Source organism: Oryx dammah, unplaced genomic scaffold (genome assembly GCF_014754425.2).
Source record: "Oryx dammah isolate SB20612 unplaced genomic scaffold, SCBI_Odam_1.1 HiC_scaffold_29, whole genome shotgun sequence".
Lineage (NCBI taxonomy): Eukaryota > Metazoa > Chordata > Mammalia > Artiodactyla > Bovidae > Oryx > Oryx dammah.
In genome coordinates, this window is record NW_024070213.1 from 48,776,629 (window position 1) to 48,800,077 (window position 23,449).

At 46.5% G+C, this 23,449-nt stretch overlaps 1 protein-coding gene across 1 annotated transcript in view; it reads left to right on the forward strand.

The window, feature by feature from the left end:
• Positions 1 to 21,952: 21,952 nt before the first annotated feature.
• NUAK1 (NUAK family kinase 1) overlaps positions 21,953 to 23,449 on the forward strand; it is a 72,432-nt gene continuing 70,935 nt past the window's right edge. The window contains exon 1 of the mRNA XM_040234812.1: positions 21,953 to 22,493. Within this exon, the coding sequence (XP_040090746.1) occupies positions 22,251 to 22,493 (243 nt within the window). The 5' untranslated portion in view covers positions 21,953 to 22,250. The remainder of the gene's footprint in view (positions 22,494 to 23,449) is intronic.

Consider the following 23,449-nt stretch of genomic DNA (forward strand, 5'->3'; position numbering starts at 1 on the left):
AGCCTGTGCTCCCTGGAGTGAGAGTGCAGAGTCCTAAACACTGGACCACCAGGAAATTCCCTAGGATACATATTATTAAAAAAAAAAAAAGACTCAGAAAATAATGAACATTGGTGAGGATATGGAGAAAATAGAATCCTTGTGCCCTGATGGTGGGAACGTAAGATAGTGCGGCCATTATGGAAAACACTATGGTAGAACCTCATAAAGTTAACTACAGAATAGCCATTTGACTCAGCAATTCCATCTCTGGGTACACACCCCAAAGAAATGAAAGCAGGGACACGAAGAGATACTTGGATATGCATGCTCACAGTAGCCTTGTTCAAAGAAGCTGAAAGGTAGAAGCAGCCAAGTGTCCATGGATGGATGAAGGGATAAACAAAATGTGGTAGAGATATAGGATAGAACATTGTTCAGCCTCGGAAAAAAAATGAAATTCTGATGAAAGCTATAATACAGATGCACCTTATAGGCATTATGCTAAGTAAAATAGCCAGTCACAAAAGGACAAATATTGTTTGATTCCACTTTTATGAGATGTCTTGAGTAGTCAAAAGCACAGAGACAAGGCGTAGAATGGTGATGGCTGGAGGGAGTGTGGAAGGGGAATCAGTATTTAATGGGTGCAGAGTTTCAGGCTGGGAAGATGAAGATGCAGAGACAGATGGTGGCAATGGCTGGACAACAGTGTGAATGTACTTAATACCACTGAACTGTACGCTTAGAAGTGATGAAAATAGTAGCTTTGATGCTATGCATATTTTTCCACAAAAAGTAGCAAAACCAAACCAAACCAAGGAAGTTTTATATATATATACACGTATATATATATATGTATATACATATATATATGCTACATATATATACTAGCAATGTTATTATTAATAACAATTACCATTATATTTCTGAAAGTGGATCCTGTTTATTTTCTTAACTCTCTTGTCTTTCCAGGCTCTACAATAGGAAAGCTTCAAGCAAAACAAACCTTGGAACATTAACTAAAGGAACAAAAACCACTGGTAGTTATAAGATCATCTTCTACCTTTGGTCTTCCTTCCCCATTTCCTTCTTTGGGAAGTCAGGTCCTGGGTCTTAACCCCATTTTATTTCCAGAACCTAGCTCAGTGCCTGCTTACTAGAATTTTCTTCAGTGAAAACATGATAAAGACTATTCCTAGGAAACTTGTCTCTGCTCTCCCACTTATACTCCTAGAAATGCAACTTGAGGCTCCTGACACGGGTTGTATAAAGTCAGCAGAGCAGTTAAGCTAATAAAGGGACTTCTCTGGTGGTCCAGCAGTTAAGACTTGGTGTTTCCAATGCAGGGGGTGCAGGTTTGATCTCCAGTTGGGGAACTAAGGTACCATATGCCGTGCAGTGCGGAGGCACCTCCACTCCACAAAAAGCTAATAGAAGGATCAGAGCTATCTCAGTTGATTGTGATAGAAGCAGATAGGTGAAAAGTGAAAGCTTTGGGGGCAGAGGAGCCAAGACTTGGTGAGAGAACAGCAAGATTTCATCCCTTTCCAGAAATGCTGAGTCCTTAATCACTAACCAGAAAAACAGACATGTTTTCAGTCCTTTCCAGGATTCAAGTTCACTTCCAAAGGAACTGGCTTCATTCCCTCAAGAGGAATAAGAGGCTTTCCTGGCACTTTGTTTTATTCATTGAACATTCCTTTGAAATGTTTTAATTTGGGGGATACACAGTAGCCATTCCTTGGTAGAGCAAGATTTATCTCAGGGTTTGAGAACCAGTAGATGAAAACCCTTGGAGACTGGAATGAAAGCCCTGTTTGATTGTCTGACTTATTTTCACAGAGTATTTGGAAACACTGTGGTCCTTTCTCATCTCACAGGCCATGTGATTGGTCTTTGGAGTGAGAGGAAAAAAGGAAGAGGCAGAACTGGGGTGTCCGACCCAGTTGACAAGGGAAGCAGATGATTGCTTATTGCCTCTTTGTCCTTAAGAGAGTCTGGACATGGTTACTGCAACTTTCACCACCATTCTGTGCACACCAGAGTCACCAGTTATATTAGTTAGCATGTGCTGTGTAACAAAAGACTCTAAAACTTAGTAGCTTAAAACAACAGCCATTTATTTAGCTCATGAGACTAGGTGTGACTCTCTGCTTCTCTTATCTGGGCCAGATGTGACTTACAACGCTAGGTTCATGCATCTGTGGTCAGCTGCTGGATGGCTTGGGGGCTGGCTGGTCTTGGGTGGCCTTGGCTGTGCTGGCTCATCTCTGCTTCATGTGGCCTCCCATCCTCCAACAGGGTGACCCAGTCCGGGCTTGTTCCAGTGGCAGCTGTCCAAGACCTCAAGAGAGAGCGTAGAAGTGGACAAGACCCTTGAGGTTCAGGCTTGGAACTGACCGAATGTCACTTCTACTGCATTTTATTGGTCAGAGTGAGTCACAAAGTCAGCCCAGATTCAAGGAATGGGCAATTTGGATTCAAGGAGGGGAATGATGGCAGGCTGGTTTTGCAAACAATCTATCATTCTAACTTTACAAGTTTGCTGTCATCTGGGACATCATGTGAATGGGAGAAATAATGAAACAGCACTTAACACAGTGCTTGCCATTAGTCATGCTCATAAAATGTTGGATGAATAAATAGAAGCAATTTATTAGGCAGAAAAGATAAAAGTAAGAATAAGATGCTGTCCTTGTCCTCAAGAATCTCAGAGCCAAGAAGGAAGACAGATGCATAAACAGATCATTCTGATACAGCGTGGTCAGGGTGGCCTTTAGCAGTGTGGATGGATAATTGCAGACATCAATAAGAGATGGGCTCTCCTCATCCAGCTTGGGAGTAGGGGTGGGATGTAGAGAAGTCATAGGCAGTAAAGTATAGTGGTTAAGGCCATGGTTTCCAGCCATTTTGCCCAAAGTGAAACCCAGCTCTGGATCTGGGTGTGATCTTGGGCAAGTCACCTGACCTCTCTATACCTCTGTTCCCTCATCTTTAACATGCAGATATTAGGAGCAGTGCTTACCTCATAGTGTTTGCATGAGTATTAAATGAATATTTGAAAAGTACTTATAACAGTGACTATATATAAGCATTATGTGAGTGTTAGCTATTGTTATCAATTTTTTTTTTTGATAATCAATCAGTAGGTGTTAGCCATAGGAGAGCTTGGGAGAGGTCAGAGCATTTTAGATGTTAGGGGTTTGGTATAACCCTATTGCATTCTCCTCCCCTCTAGATGTGAATCAACTGAGAAAAGAACACAGGGATCAGGCAGAGGAAAGGATCAGTTGTATACTGCTAAAGGTGGATTAGCGATCTCAGCTTGGCTTTGAGGATGATGTCGTCTTCCTTCTCCTTACTACAAAGCTGGCATATAGTTAGTGTTCAGCAGGTTATTATTTGTGATTCCAAACCTTGAAGTTAACTACTGGATTCTTCCGGCTCTAACTGAATTTTGAATCTAATGGAGATCAAATTTCTGAGAACTTTTCTTACTTGCCTCCCAACTTCCTTTCTCCTTCCCTGCCTCCCTCTGCAGAACCTAAATGTGCCTGGTGATTACTTTCAGCTTGCTTAGTAGATAAATGTAACTATGTGACCAAGTTCTGATGGAGGGAGTAGGCTAGGAAGTATTTTCATCTTTCATAAAAGGAGAGAAAAACACATGAAGGGCTCACCCCACCCCAACCTTTCTTACTTCTGAAAGCAATAGTATGAGAATGTGATGTCTGGAGCTATAGCAGCCATCTGTGACCATGAGGCAATAACCCAAAGTTACAAAAAAGCCAATAAACTAAGAACGGTTCAGAAGAATAGAAAGAGTCTGTGTCCTTGATGTCTTTTTGAACTGCTGAGCCATCTCTGGAAGAATGTGCCTCCAGGCTTTTTGTCATGTAAGATAATAATATGTCTTCATTGTTTGTCACTTTTACTTGTTTTGTTCCTTGCTGTTAAAAGCATTTTTATATAAATCCTCTCACGACAGGAGAAAGGTACATTCTCACTAAGGCTGTTCAAAAGAATGTGCTACACACTAAAAAGCTCTTCCCAAAAAATGTCCAGCAAGTGTTCTTCCCCCACACTGTGGTGAGTACTCTGAAATGGACACCATTTATTTTGGATTTGTGTGTCTCAATGTATTTTTAAAACCAGTCTCATTTCTTTATAGTTACACATGTGGGCTTTAGCTCAGCTTAGTTCAGTATTTACTTAGCCCCAGTTGTACCACGCACAGTAGTAGCACTGGTGATACACAAAGAAAGAGACCCAGACTATGCCCAGTCTAGAGGGGGAAACAAACAGATAAACAGTTTCAAAAAAAGGAAATTTCAATGATGATATGAAAGTTCAAAGAAGGGGAACCAACCACATGGTTGGGGAAGATGATGGAGGTAGTGAATCAAATCAGGAAAGAGAGTATTTATTGAACACTTACTATGGGGTGTATGAAAAGTTTAAAAAGTGAAAGTGTTAGTTCCTCATTCATGTCAGACTCCTTGCAACCCCATGGACTGGAGCCTGCCAGGCTCCTCTGTCCATGGAATTCTCCAGGCAAGAATACTGGAGTGGGTAGCCATTCCCTTCCCCAGGGGATCTTCCTGACCTGGGAATTGAACCTGGGTCCCCTGCATAGCAGGCAGATTCTTTACCATCTGATTCACCAGGGAGTATACAGAGTATATGAATGTATGACTTGTATCTTGAATTCCTAGTTCTGGAAACCTACATCAGCTCATGAGAACTCCCTTCCTTCCTTCCTCACCTTTTCGGCATCATCGTAGTAAGCTAGATTAATTTACACCTCCATAAATGACAGAGAGATGAGAGGGTAGCATAGCCAGCCTGGGCACTAATAACATACCTAGGATCACCGTATTAGGGGTTGCTTATTTGCATATAGCCAATCAGAGCAACAGCAACACTCCAGTGAACAGCAACACTCCTGTGAAACCAATCACAGAAAAGGAGGCAGGAACTATGAGCTTTCAGAGCTGGATGGCATCTGTTGACACTGAACTGGATCATGCTCTGATGAGAACTTTGGGACTGGATATAACCACAGTGATGGCTGAGACAATAGCTGTGGCAAGAGAGAGAACACTCATTCTACAGGTGAGTGATTCCTGCAGGTACCTTCCTGAACATTCAGTTCAGTTCAGTTCAGTCGCTCAGTCGTGTCCGACTCTTTGTGACCCCATGAATCGCAGCACGCCAGGCCTCCCTGTCCATCACCATCTCCCGGAATTCACTCAGACTCGCGTCCATCGAGTCCATGATGCCATCCAGCCATCTCATCCTGGGTCATCCCCTTCTCCTCCTGCCCCCAATCCCTCTCAGCATCAGAGTCTTTTCCAATGAGTCAACTCTTCGCATGAGGTGGCCAAAGTACTGGAGCTTCAGCTTTAGCATCATTCCTTCCAAAGAAATCCCAGGGTTGATCTCCTTCAGAATGGACTGGTTGGATCTCCTTGCAGTCCAAGGGACTCTCAAGAGTCTTCTCCAACACCACAGTTCAAAAGCATCAATTCTTCGGCGCTCAGCCTTCTTCACAGTCCAACTCTCACATCCATACATGACCACAGGAAAAACCATAGCCTTGAGTAGACGGACCTTTGTTGGCAAAGTAATGTCTCTGCTTTTGAATATACTATCTAGGTTGGTCATAACTTTTCTTCCAAGGAGTAAGTGTCTTTTAATTTCGTGGCTCCAGTCACCATCTGCAGTGATTTTGGAGCCCCAAAAAATAAAGTCTGACACTGTTTCTACTGTTTCCCCATCTATTTCCCATGAAGTGATGGGACCAGATGCCATGATCTTCGTTTTCTGAACGTTGAGCTTTAAGCCAACTTTTTCACTCTCCTCTTTCACTTTCATCAAGAGGCTTTTTAGTTACTCTTCAGTTTCTGCCATAAGGGTGGTGTCATCTGCATATCTGAGGTTATTGATATTTCTTCCGGCAATCTTGATTGCAGCTTGTGTTTCTTCCAGTCCAGCGTTTCTCATGATGTACTCTGCATAGAAGTTAAATAAGCAGGGTGACAATATACAGCCTAGACGTACTCCTTTTCCTATTTGGAACCAGTCTGTTGTTCCATGTCCAGTTCTAACTGTTGCTTCCTGACCTGCATACAGATTTCTCAAGAGGCAGGTTAGGTGGTCTGGTATTCCTATCTCTTTCAGAATTTTCCACAGTTTATTGTGATTCAGACAGTCAAAGGGTTTGGCATAGTCAATAAAAAAGAAATAGATGTTTTTCTGGAACTCTCTTGCTTTTTCCATGATCCAGCGGATGGGTACTGATAAAGCCTTTTATCTCAAAGGAGTAGATGTGTTTGCATTAATGAAAAGGTTTAGTCTAGACAGTTTAGGTAATTTTCTATTGGGAGACTTTTTAGTGTTAAATAATCCTCTTTGTGTGTGTAATCTGAAAGATGTCCTCAGATGGGCTTTTACATATGGCAGAGCCAGTGCAGTGAACAAAGCCCAGCTTGCTGTAGCCTGAAACCCCTGTAGCGCTGACAGGGTACTTGTAAACAGGGACTATGTCAGGTACTCCTAGAATAACATGGATGGAGTTTGCAGAATCCACTGTCTCTGCAACTCTGTTGTCAACAGGCTTCACTCAAGAGGCCAGGATCATAATCAAGGTTGTACTCTTTACAAATCCAGGAAAATACCTTAGAGGACAAGCTCACCTCTGGCCAACACTGTCACATGGGACTTATTTGCAAAAGTGATGGCAAGTTCTCTTTCACCTGCACTGACACTTCTTAAGCTCATCTGGGTATGCTTGAAATTCAGTAATTTGAGTTTCATCCTTTCAGCTAAAGTCAAACAGGCAATCTGTGCTTTGTTAAGTACATTTCTTGGAGAGTGAACTGTTACATTTACGAGTTGCAAAAGTGATGTTCTCATATTCCTGCCTCTCACTGGATGCTCTGGAGCAGCCCAGTATGATGTTTGATGACTATACTTGTTTAATTGATGAGGAAACAGAGGCCCAAACAGAAGCCGAAATCTAAACCCTTAGCTTGAATTTCAAATTTCTATGTGGGATGGGGGCTCTTGGGTCTTACATTGCTCATGTGAAGATTGGACACCATAATACAATAGCTGAGACTTCCCTGGTAGTCCAGTTGTTAAGACAGTACTTTCATCGCAGGGGGCCTGGGTTCAATCCCTGATCAGGGGGTGAAGATCACACATGCCACACCATAAGGCCAAAAGTAAATTAAAGAAAATACAGGAAGTGTTATCATTAGTTAAAAAAAATAATGCAATAGCACAGCTCTCGTGGATGTCATCAGGAGGACCAAATGAAGCATGCTCTTTTGCTTGTTAGTTCTTTTCTTAAAAAATATTTTTATTTATTCGTTTTTGGCTGGGCTGGGTCTTCGTTGTTATCGCGCAGGCTTTTGTCTGGTTGCAGCACGTGGACTTATTGTGGCGGCTTCGCTCATTGCAGCACGTGGGCTCTAGGGTGCTCAGGCCTCAGCAGTTGTGGCACGCGGGCTAAAAACAGTTGCAGTTCCCAGTTCTAGAGCACAGGCTCAATAGTTGGGATGCATGGGCCTCAGCATGTGTGATCTTCGCGAATCAGGGATCAAACCAATGCCTCCTGCAGTGGCAGCAGGTTCTTTATCACTGAGCCACCAGGGAAGCCCCTGCTTGTTGGTGCTTCATTCACATTTAACAGGTGGTTCTCGGTAGTTCTGATCTGAGGGGCAGGGCGTTACCAAGATGCATGAGGAGTAACAGCTGCTGCAACAGTCAAAAATAACATCGCCCTTTAATCGAGCCCTTGTTATGCACCAGATGGAAAACACAGTTCAGTGTGGTCATACTGCAGATGAGAAAGCCTGTTGGAAACACACGAAAGCCAGGGGTGAGAACCCGAGTGCGAGTCTACTGGGTGAAAATACTTCCCTAAAAGCCCTTCCAGCTTAACGAAGGTGTGGAGGGTCTGGTCAGTGCCCTATTCAGAGAACATCGAGGTAGCTTGATGTTTGAAAGAACAGGAGATCAAGCTGCAGCCAGGCCAGGTTCTTCGTCCTGCCCTTTTTGTGGCTCACTATACTATAATCTGGAGACCGATAGCTACATACAGTCCATTTCTTTAGAAAAAGGACATCGAGACCCTGTAATGAACCACAGAGAAAGTGTTTCACAAGTGACTTTCACAAACATGCCCCCTCTTTTTTCACTTTGACAATGTCCCTGTGATGGAATATTATCTCCCATTTTATAGGTCACATGTTTAGTGGCAGACCTGGTCCTCTAACTCCATCTTCTACTCTTTCCATCACATCACTTCTCCCTGGATTCCTCAAGTTCTTTGAGTCCCTGTCCTAGGAGCTGGTCAATGTATTTTTCTCTGCCAGGCAATGTATATTTTAGGCTTTGATGATCATCTGGTCTCTGTTGAAACTACTCAGTTCTGTTTTTATAGCTCAAAAGCAGCCATAGATGTACATAAATAAATGGGCATGGCTGTGCTCCAAGAAATCTTTATGTATAGCATTGAAATTTGAATTTCATATAATTTGCAGATATCATAAAGCGTTGTTCTTATTTGATTTTTCCAACCACGTAATAATGTGAAAATCAGTCTCAGCTTGTGTGGGGCACAAAAAAAGGTGGTGCGGGCCCTAGCTCTATCTTACTTATAAAACATACCTCTCTCTTAGATTTTTATGGATTAAATTGGATCAGACAGGGGATACACTTTCACAGAGGACATCGTTGCTCTTCTGTCCCACTGTCAGAGCATGGGCTTCCCTGGGCTTCCGTTCCTTGGTGGCTCAGACCGCCTGCAATGCAGGAGACCTGGGTTCAATCCCTGGGTTGGGAAGATCCCTGGAGTGGGGCATGGCAACCCAGTCTAGTATTTTTGCCTGGAGAATCCCCATGGATAGAGGAGCTTGGCGGGCTACAGTCCATGGGGTTGCAAAGAGTTGGACATGACTGAGCAACTAAGCACAAAGAGTGAAGAGCTGGCCACTTGCAGGCCTGGCAGTCTGCAAATTCCTGCCAAATTCTTGAGAAAAAGCTCTGACTTCCTGCTTTTTCCTGGGCCTGAGGACATCCATGTCTCCTGGATCGCCCCTGAAACTCTCCGCTCTGCTTCCATTTTAGCCAAGTTTTTTTTTTTTTTCTCCTCAGTCCTGGTCATTAGTTAGTCTGTGCCTTGGATCACCCTGAAGTGAACTAGATTTCTCCTGCCTGTTTCACAGAGATTTTCGTGGGCAGAGACTCGGCCACTTGGTGGTGCTGTGGGAAAATGTTTCTACTCGTAATGCCACCTGGAAGTTCCTGCCAGAGAACTTAAGTTTCAAGGTAGGGACATCAGAATTGGCATTTCTTGGGGGGAGGCAGGGAAAGAGATGTGGTTCATACCTGGGCATGTGTTTTCTGCTTTTGTCCACATTCTGTTAATTTGGGTATTCAGGGCTCTGGATTCTGAGGTTTCAGGAATCCCAAGTCAGATATATGCATTGGAGGGACTAGGGGAAGACATCTGGGGAGACTCCCAATTCATCTGGATTCCTGGTTGGTTCCCAGATCCCTGCCCTACCCCCACTTCTGTCTTGTTTAGGGAGGGAATCAGTCTCTCTCCTCCCCAAACAAAACATGCAGTTCTCTTTGGAGCCATTCAAATGGACCTTATCTTTCAGCGAGCTGACTTTTTGTGACTTTTATAGAACTGCTGTTTGTGAGATGTGATGTTGCTTGGATACTAGCTGCGGTGGGGCCAAAATACCTGAGTTTGAGCCCCTGGTTCCCCATTTATGAGCTGTGAGAAATTAGACAAGGCACCCAGTCTCTTAACACATCCAGTGAAATGTGGGAAAAATCAAAATCTCTAATCCCAAGTAAAATATCATTATGAGAATGAAAAGAAGCCAGTCGTGTGAAGGCGTTTGGTAGACTGTCAAGCAAGCCCATGGGAGATATTAGAAACTTCCTGAGGGCAGAGGACTCTATTAGATGACTCTTGATCCCCAGTCCTGCCACAAAGACTGCCTCTTATAGGTACTCAAGGAACATTTGTTGCATGAACGAACGAAAAAACATGGGGATGCAGAGATCGTGAAGGGAAGGGGAGACTGGCAATGTGCCTGGTAAATTAAGGGTTTCAAAAGATGAGGCTGCAGAGGGAGCTGAAGTGGCAGATCCTCGAGAGAAAGTTGGGGCACGTGCTGCAGGTGCTGGGAAGGCAGCTAACACATTGCTCACCAGCTGGCTGCCTGGGCAGCTTGGCGCCAGGCCACAGGCCATCTAAGGCCCAGGGGACCGCTCTAGAGCAGGTGGGCCAGGAACTCCTGCCGTCATAGGCCGGCTGGTGCCACGCCCGGAATGCCCTTCTCCAGCCTGTGTTCAGAGCCTAAGTCCCTGGTGACCGTAAACATAACGGACATAGGGCCTGACACTGAGCTGCCCTGGGTCTTGGCAGGGCAGGGCTGAGGGACCCGTATCCCAGGGTTAGAAATACAAATAAAAACAAGACAGGTAAATACAGGCAATTATGTAGGCTATCTAGATCCCAAGGCTGTTTTTCCCTGACCTAGGTTTTCTTTCATTTGTTTGTTTGGGACACAATTACTTGGGAAATTGTAATTGCTTTACAAGGTTGTTATAGCTGATGGAATAAACTGAATAAAATTATCAAACAGTCAGATAGCAGCTCCCTTTTTGTCAATGCTTATCACATATAGGTACCATGCTAAACACTTCATAGACATCATCTTATTTAGTCCTATAACATAAGTATTAAGCCCATAGGATCACATTGTACAATACTATAAAGTGTTATAATGATATCCATTTTACAGATGAGGGAACTGAGGTTTAATCTTTACTTACTTATGGGGTTCATAGAGCTAGCAGATGAAAGAGCTGGAACTCAAATTATTTATCCATCCATTCATTCATTTCACAAAGAATTATTGAGCATTTATTATATACCAGGTCCTGGGGATTCATGAGCAAGTAATATAGATAAAAATCTCGGCTTTGTCCAGACAAACACAACAAATAAGTGAATTGTATAATATTATATGCTTCCCAGGTGGCACTAGTGTTAAAGGACTCCCCTGCCAGTGCTGGAGAGGTAAGCGATGTGGGTTCGATCCCTGGGTGGGGAAGATCCCCTGGAGAGGGCACAGCAATCCACTCCAGTATTCTTGCCTGGAAAATCCCCATGGACAGAGGAGCCTGGTGGGCTACAGTTCATAGGGTTGCAAAGAGCCAGACATGACTGAAGGGACATAGCAGGCAGGCATAATATTATACACTTTTAAATGCAATAGTGAAGAATAAAGGGGGTAAGGAGCATCACTGATGGAGTGGGGGAGGAGAGGGTGGGCTGTAGTTTTAAGAAAGATGATCAGGAAAGATCCCATTGGTAAGGTGACATCTGAGCAAAGAGTTGAGCTCGGTTGTTGAGTTGTGTGGAAGTGGGTCAGAGAGTAGAATTTTAATGCCTTTGAACTTTGCCCATTGGGCAACTTGAAAAATTGGAGTTCAAGGACGATTTCTATGGATTTACCTTTTTCTTAAGTTCCTTCTTTCTTTCTGGGGCTATGCATTTCCAGAGTAAGAAATAAGAAGGTAAACTAGAAAGTAAAGGTAGTCACATCCATCCATCCATCCATCATCGTTCCAGTGTTTGTATGGCACTCATTATAAGTCAGATCTATATTTCTATTAGAATGAAGATAAGATCTAGCTCTGTACTGTTGGATACAATAGACATTAGCTACATGTAGCTAGTGTGTGCTTGAAATGTGGCTATGTGACTGGGAAACTAAATTATTAATTTCATGCAATTAATTAAAATTCAAAGCAGAAAACCTTGGAACAATGGAAAATCTTTTTCTGTTAAATACAACTTAATTGTTTTGCTAGGATTACATTTCAGTTTAACCATTGGAAACAAAGCTCTGAATTGAGATTTACAGTAAGAGTAAATTATGCAAGGGATTTTTGACATCTTAGCACAAAAAGAAGCTTGTCAAATATCTCATCAATGAGTTTTTTAATATTACAGTCAAGATTACATTTTGATTGCACATTAAAATCACATTTTGAACAGAATAGGTTAAATAAAATATAGGATTAAGATTAATTTCTCAGTTTTTAAACTCATTTTTAATGTGGCTGTTCAGTTCAGTTCAGTTGCTCAGTCATGTCCGACTCTTTGCAACCCCATGAATCTCAGCATGCCAGGCCTCCCTGTCCATCACCAACTCCCGGAGTTCACTCAGATTCACATCCATCGAGTCTGTGATGCCATCCAGCCATCTCATCCTGGGTCATCCCCTTCTCCTCCTGCCCCCAATCCCTCCCAGCATCAGAGTCTTTTCCAATGAGTCAACTCTTCACATCAGGTGGCCAAAGTACTGGAGTTTCAGCTTTAGCATCATTCCTTCCAAAGAACACCCAGGGCTGATCTCCTTCAGAATGGACTGGTTGGATCTCCTTGCAGTCCAAGGGACTCTCAAGAGTCTTCTCCAACACCACAGTTCAAAAGCATCAATTCTTCGGCGCTGTGGCTGTTAGAAAAGTTTAAATGCTATACAGGGACTTCCCTGGTGGTCCAGTGTCTAAGACTCCGAATGCAGGGGGCCCGGGTTTGATCCTTGGTCAGGGAACTAGATCCCACATGCTGCAACTAAGACCTGGAGCAGCCAAATAAGTAAAGAAAAAGAAATACTAAAAAAAAAAAAAAAAAAAAGAAAAAAGAAAGAAAGAAAGAAAAAAGGATGAATTAGAAAAAATAAATGCTATCTGTGGCTCACATTATATTTCTATTGGATGGTGCTGTTCTAGATCTGAATGCCCTGGAGCTTTCAGGAAACTGAGCAGACCTGGGCACACAATTGGGTAACTACAGTACCATGATGTAAGTGCTATAATAGACCCAGGGACTTAGTGCTCTGGGGACAGAGCCTTCTGTTCTGTCTAGCGCAGGGTCAGAGGCAGAGTGACATCTTAGGCTCAGTGTCCGAGGTGAGCTGGAGTTTGTCACCTGGAGGGCAGGAAAGGGGGTGTTCTAGGCACTGGGTACAGCATGTATAAAGGTGGAGAGATATAAAACAGAGTGAGGCACCCCAGAAACAATGGACGCTAAGTGGGAGGAGGTGGTGTGGATACGAATCAGGAGAGGGCTTTTAGGGTCAGATCATCAGGGCAAGGGAAGCAGGCATTACTCAGCCAAAGAAAAATGCATGGCTGGGTACCTGTGAGCCAGCAACCATAACAGATGCTTTCTTCTATAGTAGCTCATTGGTTGAGTCCACACAAATGTGTTGAGTACCTACTATGTGCTAGGCATTGTTCTACATGCTGAATATACAGAGGGAACAAGACAAAGTCCCTGCTCTCAAGGACATGCAGATAATAATATCCAGGACAAGGAGAAAAGAGAAGAAACCAAGGTCAGAGAAGCTGAGTGACTTGGGTAAAATCACACAGCTGTTGATAGGCAGCACCAGGATTATGACCTGGGTCTTTCTGATGCTAACGCCGATATTCTTATTACCCTGTCCAGCTGCCCTGTATTTGAGGCTAAGGAGTTTGAACTTTGTCCTGAAGGCCACAGGAGATAGTAGAGAAGGGAGATAGAGGGTCAGATAGACGTGTGCTTTAGGAACGACATATGGTGACCATGTGGAGGAAGGATGGCAGAGAGGAGATCAGCTAAAGAGCATAGTCCTTGCTTTGCAGTTCTTGTAGGTGCCTCTCCTTGGCCATCATCAGAGGTACCTCCCCAGATGCCGCCCCTCCCTCCTCAAGCCTATGTTCAGTACAGTGGTTACAAAGAGACTTTTCAAACCCACGTCTGCTTATGTCACTGCTCTAATCAGAATTGGCCAATGGCTTCCTGCCTGACTCAGAATAAAACCCAGAACTCTCCCACCACTCCACAAAGCCCTATAGGATTGGGTCCTTTGGTTAACTCTCTGACTTCAACTCCTACTCCTCTGTTCCTATTTCACTCTACTCACAGTGGAATATTCTGCTCTACTCACTGTTTCATCAATAGGCCAAGGATAGTCGTGCCTTTTGGCGTCTGCATTTTCTAGACCCTATTGCCTGAGAAGGTCCTTCCCTGGATATCCATATTGTTCCTAGAGGCCCACGTGGTCTATTCTCTTGCTTCCCTGGAGGCTTTGCTCAAATGTCACCTTATCAGAAACTCTTTTTCTTACCATCCTCATCATTCCGTACCTCTTTACCTGGTTTTATTCTTCCTGCTAACCCTTAACGGTTATTGGACATATAATACATTTATTTGTCTATCTGTAAACTGATAGGCTGAGCACCAAAGAATTGACGCTATCAACCTGTGGTGCTGGAGAAAACTCTTGAGAGTCCCTTGGACAGCAAGAAGATCAAACCAGTCAGTCCTACAGGAAATCAACCCTGAATATTCATTGGAAGGACTAATGCTGAAGCTCCAATCCTTTGGCCACCTGATGTGAAGAGCAGACTCATGGGAAGAGACCTTGATGCTGGGAAAAACTGAAGGCAAGAGGAGAAGGGGACAACAGAGGATGAGATGGTTGGATGATATCATTGACTCAATGGACATGACTTTGAGGAAACTCAGGGAGATAATGATGGACAGAGAAGCCTGGCATGCTGCAGTTCATGGGGTTGCAACCAGTGGGGCATAGTGACTGAACAGCAATAACAAAACTGAATGAACGCAGGGACTTAGTTTTTGTTCACTTCTGTATCTGCAGTACCTAGAATCACGATGAGCCTATGGTGAGCATGTAGCTAATGTGACTGAGTGCGCTCAACCGTACAGGGAGTGTATAAGGAATACACTTATAAAGTGTAATGAAGGAAAACTCTTTATTTTTATTTATTAATTATTTTTGCAGGGCGGCCTCTAATATCTTTTTCCAAAAAAGATTTATTTATTTATTTATTTGTTTGTTTATGGCAGCACTGGGTCTTCGTTGCTGCACGTGGGCTTTTTCTAGTTGCAGGAAACAGGGGCTTTTGATTGTGGTTCTCTTGTTTCGGAACATGGGCTGTAAGGTGCAGGGTCTTCAGTAGCTGCTGCAGGTGGGCTTAGTAATTGTGGTACGTTGGCTCAGTTGCTCTTCATTGTGTGGGATCATCCTGGACCAGGGATCAAACCCACGTCCCCTGTGTTGACAGGTGGATTCTTAATCACTAGACCACCAGGGAAACCCTATCTCTAATATCTTGACTTTTAGTTTTTAACTTTTTATTTCACAATGGAGTACTGCAGAGTAACAATGTTGTGATAGTTTCAGGGGGACAGCAAAGAGGCTCAGCCATACATATATATGTATCCATCACCCCCTGGTGGCTCAGCTGGTAAAGAATCCGCGGAAGACCTGGGTTCGATCCTCGGGCTGGGAAGATCCCCTGGAGAAGCTAAAGGCTACCCACTGCAGTATTCTGGCCTGGAAAATTCCATGGACTCTATAGTCCATGACGTGACAAAGAGTTGGACACAACTGAGTAACTTTCACTTCACCCTCACCGCCAAATCCCAGACCATCCATATAACATCATAAAGAGTTCTTTGTAGATCTACTATACAGTAGATCCTTATTTGTTACACTTTTAAATATAGCAGTGTGTACATGTCAATCCCTAACTCCCTAACTACTCCCTCCTCCCCATCAAGAATTCATTATATCTCCCGAACCTGCCCAGAAATCTCCATTCAACTTCCTTGAAACCCAAAGGCTCTTTCATTGTAGCCAATTAGAGTTATTCCCACGTGACCCCAACGCGTCTCTGCATGTGACACGTGTACTCTCTCGACTTTCTGGCAGCCACTCTTTCCAGGGTGGTACGGTATTGTTTGCTCCTGCTGGAGTCCTGCCAGTGCTTTCTCTGTTGATGGGGAATTTATCACATTTCAGTTTCTTTTCTCAGTAACAGAACCTTCTAACGAATCCCTGCTGTTGTGTTCCCACAGGAAGCTGCTATCTTATTTTTCAGTATAAAGTTTAGGACAGAGAAAACAAAGCAAATGGAGCTGCTGCCAATTGTCCACTTGCTCTATTCACTTCACACGTGCATGAAGCAGGGAGGAAAAGAAGGAACATGCTGGGGATGTAAAACTGAAATCTCCAGAAGGGGTCGGGAATTGTCAGCCCTTAGGAGCATCTCACCTGATGACAGGATTCCACAGAGAGGTGGAGGTACCTGGCCAAAGTACCAGGGTATGGGACAGGAGAGACATGGGTATGGGTATGGAGAGTATGGGTCAGGAGCCCTGTCTTTTGTCCCACGGGTTGTCCCATTCTCCGGGGATTACACAAAGGGATGCTGTTCCCAACAGGATTCTTCTGGCCCCTCAATCAGCAAGTAGATGAGAAGAATGGAAAGTAAGATCTCAACCTGGGTTATTTCAGTTGAATACTTGTAATATCCACCAATTCTATTGATAATTCTTTTCCCTGGTGTCATGTCAGCCCCCTGAAATGGTTGTCCACTATATCCTTGTATACACAAAATGTCATTCCTGTGGGAAGGTGGCCAAAGATAGTAACAGCCAATTTATTGAGTGCTATCTCATGTCACTTCATGTTGTTCTTAGTGCTTTTTATTTTTTGCATTAACACAGTCAATCCTCAACAGATACCCCTTGTGCTAGGTATTGCATCCCCATTTTAAAGATGGGGAAACTGAGAAATAAAGAAGCTGCCCAAGACCACACAGTTTGAAAATGGTAGAGCCAGGACTTGAACTCAGCCAGTTCTGATTCTGAAGCCTATGCTCTTAACCACCATTCTTACTGTTTTTCTAGCCACTTGGCAGGGAAAGAAGCATAGCATTCTGTTTTGATGTACAAGGACATTTTAGTTTTTAAGCATATCTTCCACTTTTAAATAGCTTGGGATCTCCCAAGAAGTTTGGTGGCTGGAGGTCAGTTGAAAACTGTAAATTGTATTTATTACCCACAGACTGGGTGAGTAAGATGTTCAGCTTCCTGAAGATGAGACCAGGCCTGTCCTATTACAGTGCATTCTCAGCCCCAGATGTCTGGTATGAAGCAGGAAAAACAAGAAATATTGTTGAATGACTAAATTTGTTTCTTATTAAATCATTTTATGACTACCGAATACTATTCTTGTTTGGATCTTAGATACACGTAATATAAGGAAAATCAGAGGAAAAACTTCCAGTTCTAAATAATAAGCTTTCTCCTTAAATAAGCAAGTGGACAGAGAACATAAAAGTGGCATTTTGGGTTCCGACTATTGAGATTGTTGTTATAATCTCCCATTGTGCTTTTTATATGTAAATATGGTGGTGTAGTGGTAAACAATCTGCTGGCAGTGGGGAGATGAAGGTTCCATCCCTGGGTTGGAAGGATCCCCTGGAGGAGAAAAATGGCAATCCACTCCAGTATTCTTGCTGGGAAAATCCCATGGACAGAGGAACCTGGCGAGCTATGGTCCACAGGGTCACAAAGAGTTGGACATGACTGAGTGACTGAACACACACACAGTATAAACTGTATATATTTGTTAGGATAGTACTAACTGCTGTAACAAAGAAACTCTGTAATCTCAGGGGCTTAACACAGTAGCAGCTTACTTCTCACTCATGTCCTGGCCAGAGGTTGGCTTTATTCTTAAGGTGATGCAGGGACACAGGCTTCTTTTATTTGGTGACCTCACCATCTTCTGGGGCTTTGGAGCCTTCTGCTTACAGCTAGGTCAAGAGGGGAATCCATATCCATTTTTCAACACTCTGCTCTAGAAGTAATGCACATCACTTCTGTTCATATGCCATTAGAGATAACCAGTCATACGGCCACACTGGGATGCAAGAGAAGTGAGGACATACTTTCCCAGCAGAGCAGCTGTCTGTGAGCTCACCTGCTTGAGAAGCATGAATATTTGGTGGGCAACTAGCAATCTGGGCTTTCCAGGTGACTCAGTGGCAAAAAATCCACCTGCCAATGCAGGAGATACAGGTTCAATCCCTGGTCTGGGAAGATCCCCTGGAGAAGGGAATGCTGGCAACCCACTGCGGTATTCTTGCCTGGGAAATCCCAAGGACAGAGGAGCCTGGAGAGGTCACAAAGAGTTGAACACGACTTTGCAACTGAACAACAACTAGAAATCTGCCACTGTGAAGAATAAACACTTCCCTGGGTTGCTTTTTATCGTAATGTGTCTACCAAACAACATACTTAAGTTAGAAATATTACAACCTTTGGTAACTTTCCAAAACCTCATCTAAAAAAATGTAAGACTTAAGTTAACCAAAGCATATGCATTCACGGATATGAGCTGGGATGTCAGGCAGCTTGGAACAGGGATCAGAGGAAAGCTTGATCACAGACAACTTAACTTTTTTGAGACTCAGTGTGAACAGCTAAGTGGGGATCATTAATACTCATCTTGCAGTTTCCTGATGATTAGAGGTAATACATATTAGTGAAAGTGAAAGTCGCTCAGTCGTATCCAACTCTTTGAGACTCTTCAGGCCAGAATACTGGAGTGGGTAGCCTTTCCCTTCTCCAGGGGATCTTCCCAACCCAGGGATCAATCCCAGGTCTCCCACATTGCGGGAGGATTCTTCACCAGCTGAGCCACAAGGGAAGCCCCCAATATATATAAAGGTCCTGGCAGACGGTAGACAGCAGATAAACCATAACTGGCATTACGAGGTCTTCTAAACAGCTATTTCTTAAGAGAGCAAATATTACTTTCTTTTTAAAAAAATTGTCTTGACAATGGAAAGTGTAATAAAAAGCAAATAGTGGGCCTTATGAAACTATACGTTGTAGGACAGTGTGGATGTTATGCTTCCAACTGCTAATGTGACGACATTGGTCCCATATCCACAATGAAGCCAGAAATCAGAGTCTAATCAGGCAGTATGATTAACCTGCTTATAATTGCCTGAATTCTAGTAAGAGTCATAAGAAGGTGAAAAATGAGTATAATCTTAATAGCCATGATTTACTGAGTATATATATTTCTTAATCCTCACACCAACCCTCTGAGACATACTGTTACCACCGCCAACACCACCTATGTTATTACCATCACCACTTTGCAGATGAGAGAACAGAAGGGTAGAGAGGGAAAACAATTGTCCAAAACGCTCAATTATGAGTGCTGGCACAGGGATTTGAACCCAGGCAGTCTGACTCTAGAATTCAAGCTCTTCACCAAGGAGCCTGGGGGCTTGTTGGAGGAAATGCTTTATCTACGTGAAAACACTTGGGCACAATGCACGATAACACTATGCTAAAGTGTGGTTCCAATTATAAATGCTATAGGAATTCAGTCTGGAGAGGAACTCCCTGTTCTTGGGCATGACTTTGTGCCAGGCATGGTACTGTTTCCATCCTTCCCAATTAAGGAGAGGTAGAACTGCCTATGTGGAAGAACACACGCTTGGGAACTGGACAGGTAGGGTTTAATTCCTGGCGCGGCTATTTACAACCTGTGTAATCCTGGTTTTCCTCAACTGAAAACAGGGTTTACTGTCATAAAATAGGATCAGCACATGGTAGGTGCTATTTATTCAATACTGATTAAGTCCTAGACACTGGGGAGGATCACCGTCAGCCAGAATAAGTTAGGTTATGCTGCTGTAACAAACAGCCGCTAAATCTCCCTGGTTTAACACATGTTTAATATTTGCTCACACTACTTTTACAATGCAGGTTACTTGGGCCAGTTCTGCCACCATTACAGAGGCCCAGGCTGGATGAGGGAGGCTCTATCTCTGTACTTCATGGTTGTTGTGATTGCCGACACTGCATTTTCAGGATTATCAAGACATGGGCATTTACCCATTGGTCCTTCAAAGTTTCCACCTAAAAGCAATGCACCTCACTGCTCTCATTCCACTGGTCTAAGTAACCTGGCCATATTTAATTTCAAGAGATGGGGTAGTGGATTCCTACCATGTTCATGGGCTTCCCTGGTGGCTCAGATGGTAAAGAATCTGCCTGCAATGTGGGAGACCTCGGTTCGATCCCTGGGTTGGGAAGATCCCCTGGAGGAGGGCATGGCAACCCACTCCAGTATTCTTGCCTGGAGAGTCCCATGCCCAGAGGGTCACAAAAAGCTGGATATGACTGAGTGACTAAGCACAGCACACCACGTCCCTGGGAAGAGAAAGACCCAGGGTTAACAGTTTTAATTACCACTGCAGACATGATCCGTTTACCTGTAAAACAGATCCAGTAATCTACACTTCAAGAAAAAACTGAAGCTCTGAGAGGTTAAGTCATTTGACAAATGTCACACAGCCTAGCCACTGGGAAGCCAGGCTCAACCTGCCTGTTATTTATACTGACTCTCTAATCTACATATGCAAAGTCTACAGATTTTGTATAAAAGCAGAATAGTTGCAGGAGGCAGGCAGGGAGACCCTGCAAGGACGGAGGACACGTTATGGTGACCAGTGTTACAGGCTATTATTCTGGCACTGCGGAGGGCACTTCCAGGGAGGATGTGCTGTTGCGGGATCCAGGGTAAGGTGATAAGGTAGAGACAGGCCTGAAGACAGCAGGATGCAGAGGGCTGAACCTGAGAGCTGCGGAGTAAGGGCAAGTCCGTCTCACTGGTGAAAAATGAACAACCAGGCCATCTGCAGAACGCACCAGACATTCCTCACCCCTCACTCTTCCCAGTCTGGTATACCACACTATCGAAAAAACTCCCGAAGCCTTCTTTTCCTCTTGCCTTCTTCCTTATTTTCCCTTGCTGCTTCTTAGAAGCTGGCAGCCTTGCCACAGTCGTAGGCCTTGCTGCCTGACCCTCGCTTGTGGGGGTGGGGTACTGGGTACCATCTCCAGGATCTGGCCATTTCAGTTAAAGGAGAAATACAAACGCCCAAGGGGTCAAGAGGCCTGCCTGTCGCCCCTGGCTTAGCCAGTCTCAGGCCCTGCTCCATCCGAGGTCCCTGGTTTGCCCATCTCCAAACACAGCCTTGGCGGGCAGGGTAGGCGCCCAGCTGCATCCAGGCACCTCTAGCGACCCAACTCTCCTCCTCTCCCAGGCGGGAGTCCTACATGGTGTCGGAGGGCGGCAGTGCGGCGACCGGCCGCAGATTCAGCCTCGGAGCCTCCCTTCCTCCCCGCCTTCGCCTTTCTCCGGCGAGGGCGCGGGGCCGAGGTCAACGCGCCCCTCTTGGGGTTTTCAGGGGCGCGCAGCTGCCCCGACCCCGGCCCGGGAGAGCAGCCCTTCGCCAGCCGGGATGGGGGTCTGCGGGGCGGGGGTGGCAGCCTGGGCTGAGCGCGAGGGGGTGCGCACCGCGGCGGGGGAGGGGGAGCCGTGACTCACCGCCTGTAACCCAACACCCGCGCGCCTCCCCTCCCCCAGCCTCTCCCCGTCTCCGGCCTGGCGGCCGCGGCGACACCTAAAAAAAATGAAGGGGCGCCCGAGCCCGCAGCGCCCCCGGCCGGATCGCCAGCGGGCCCCGGGGGGCCCCGGCTCCGAGCGCTCTCGTCTACCCGGCGCCGGGGCTCGGCGAGCCGCCGCCGTCGCCGCAGCCAGGGCGCAAGCAGGAAGGGAGGCCGAGCGGCCGGAGCCGAAGTCCGAGGAGGCGGCGGCGGCGGAGAGCCCGCGGTAGCGGCGGCGGCAGCGGGCGAGCCGGGGGAGGGGGCGCCCGGGCTGGGAACCCCCCCCGTCTCTTTCCCAGCCGAGCGAGGACAAAGCCCCCTGGCCGCCGGCGCGGCCTAGCCGGCGCTGCACAAAGGGCGAGTCGCGACACGCTTCCATCCCCCTCCCAGTTCGGGGTGGCCCCGGGCCCGGGAGGCGGGCGGGAGGTGGGGGGGAGCCCCGGCCGCGCCGCCCCTCGCCCCCCTCCCCGGGGGCCGGCCCGCGCGCCGCCCCCGCCCCCGCGCCCGCCCAGTCTGCGCGTCCTCCCGGGGAGGGGTCTGGGGGCGCGGCGCCCCACATAACACTCCCCCTCCTGCACTCGGAGCCACCCCTCTCCCCTCCCTCCTGCGAACACCACCGCCTCCCCTGCCACCGCCGCCACCTCGCCCGACGCGCCGCAGCTCGCCGCGGCCGGTGGGCGGTGCGCGGATCGTGCGCGCCTGGGGCGCCAGATGTGCAGTCCCCGCCGCCGCCAGTGACCCAGCCGCAGCCCCGGCGGGAGCCGGCCGCCTTCCCGATGCTGCGGGGGCGACCTTGAGCGCGCCCCGCTTTCTCTCGGCTGGGACCCCGACACCGCGAGCGCCGTGCTCGGTCCTGCCCTCTCCGGCCCGGCTCGCCCCGCATTCGGACATGGAGGGGGCCGCTGCGCCCGCGGCCGGCCCGGACTTGGGGCCGGGGGCGCCGGGCTCTCCGCCGGAGGCGGGTGCGATCGCAGCCCCCTCGGCGGCGGGCCCGGAACCCAGGAAGCCGCACGGTGTGAAGCGGCATCACCACAAACACAACTTGAAGCACCGCTACGAGCTGCAGGAGACCCTGGGCAAAGGCACCTACGGCAAAGTCAAGCGGGCCACCGAGAGGTTTTCGGGCCGAGTGGTAAGTTGGGGGGAAACCCGGCGGGCTCGGTCTAGACGCGGCTGGGGTCGCAGCGCTCACTCGACGGGGTTTGGGGGCGCAGAGGGGAGTCTCTGGTCCGAGAGGGGGCTTCCCCAGAACCCCCAGACAGATTCCTCACTCTCACCACCGCCCCCCACCCGCGGCTCTAGCCCCCCGTGGCTCAGGCGTGTCTTTCTCCCGAAACACTTGTTACATCCTGTCTGCGCATATTTTGGGGGTTTTGATCCCAGCAGCAAAGTAGTGTTTATGATTTGCAAACACTTTGCACCATCGGTACCGTTGGGGTCTCCCTGGCGGGCACGCATTCATGCCCTGGAATGCCTTATTGCTGTAACTCCACACAGAGCCACATCTGCAGTTCGGAGCTGGTTCGCCTCGTCCCGTATCCTATAGATGACTGAGACCCCCCCTCCCCTGCATCCTTCCAGTCCCCGTCGCCGCGGTGCTGAGGTCGCTGCAAGGGAGGACGGACTCCTGCCTGTTTTTAAGAGAGAAGGTTAGGGAATAGAAGTGAAGGTTCAACCCTCATGCCTGAGGGTTGTGACAGTTTGCTGCTGGTTTCCGGGAGGACTGAAATGCCTAGGGCATGATTAGCCACACTGAGTTGCAGATTCAATTGCGTTTCAGGCCCCGGCTGCAAGACTGCTGTATTGTGTAAGGGGTCTGACCCAGCCGCCCTACTCTGTGACAGCTGTAACCCTGCCAGGGTCCTAAGGCCGTTTATTCAGCCCCAAGTAACATCTTGAGTGCTTTGGAGTCTTTGCATTGTCTCAACCTTGGCTTCTTGTCATTTTCCTTTCTGCAGAACAGGCCCTTGCAATCCACGCTGCTTGTGGCTAGAGGGCTGGGTTCAAAGTGACTGACTATTGCAGAAAGATTTTGTGTGGTGTGTGGCAGAAAATTAACATGGTTCTTTGATTTTCAGCATATCAGAT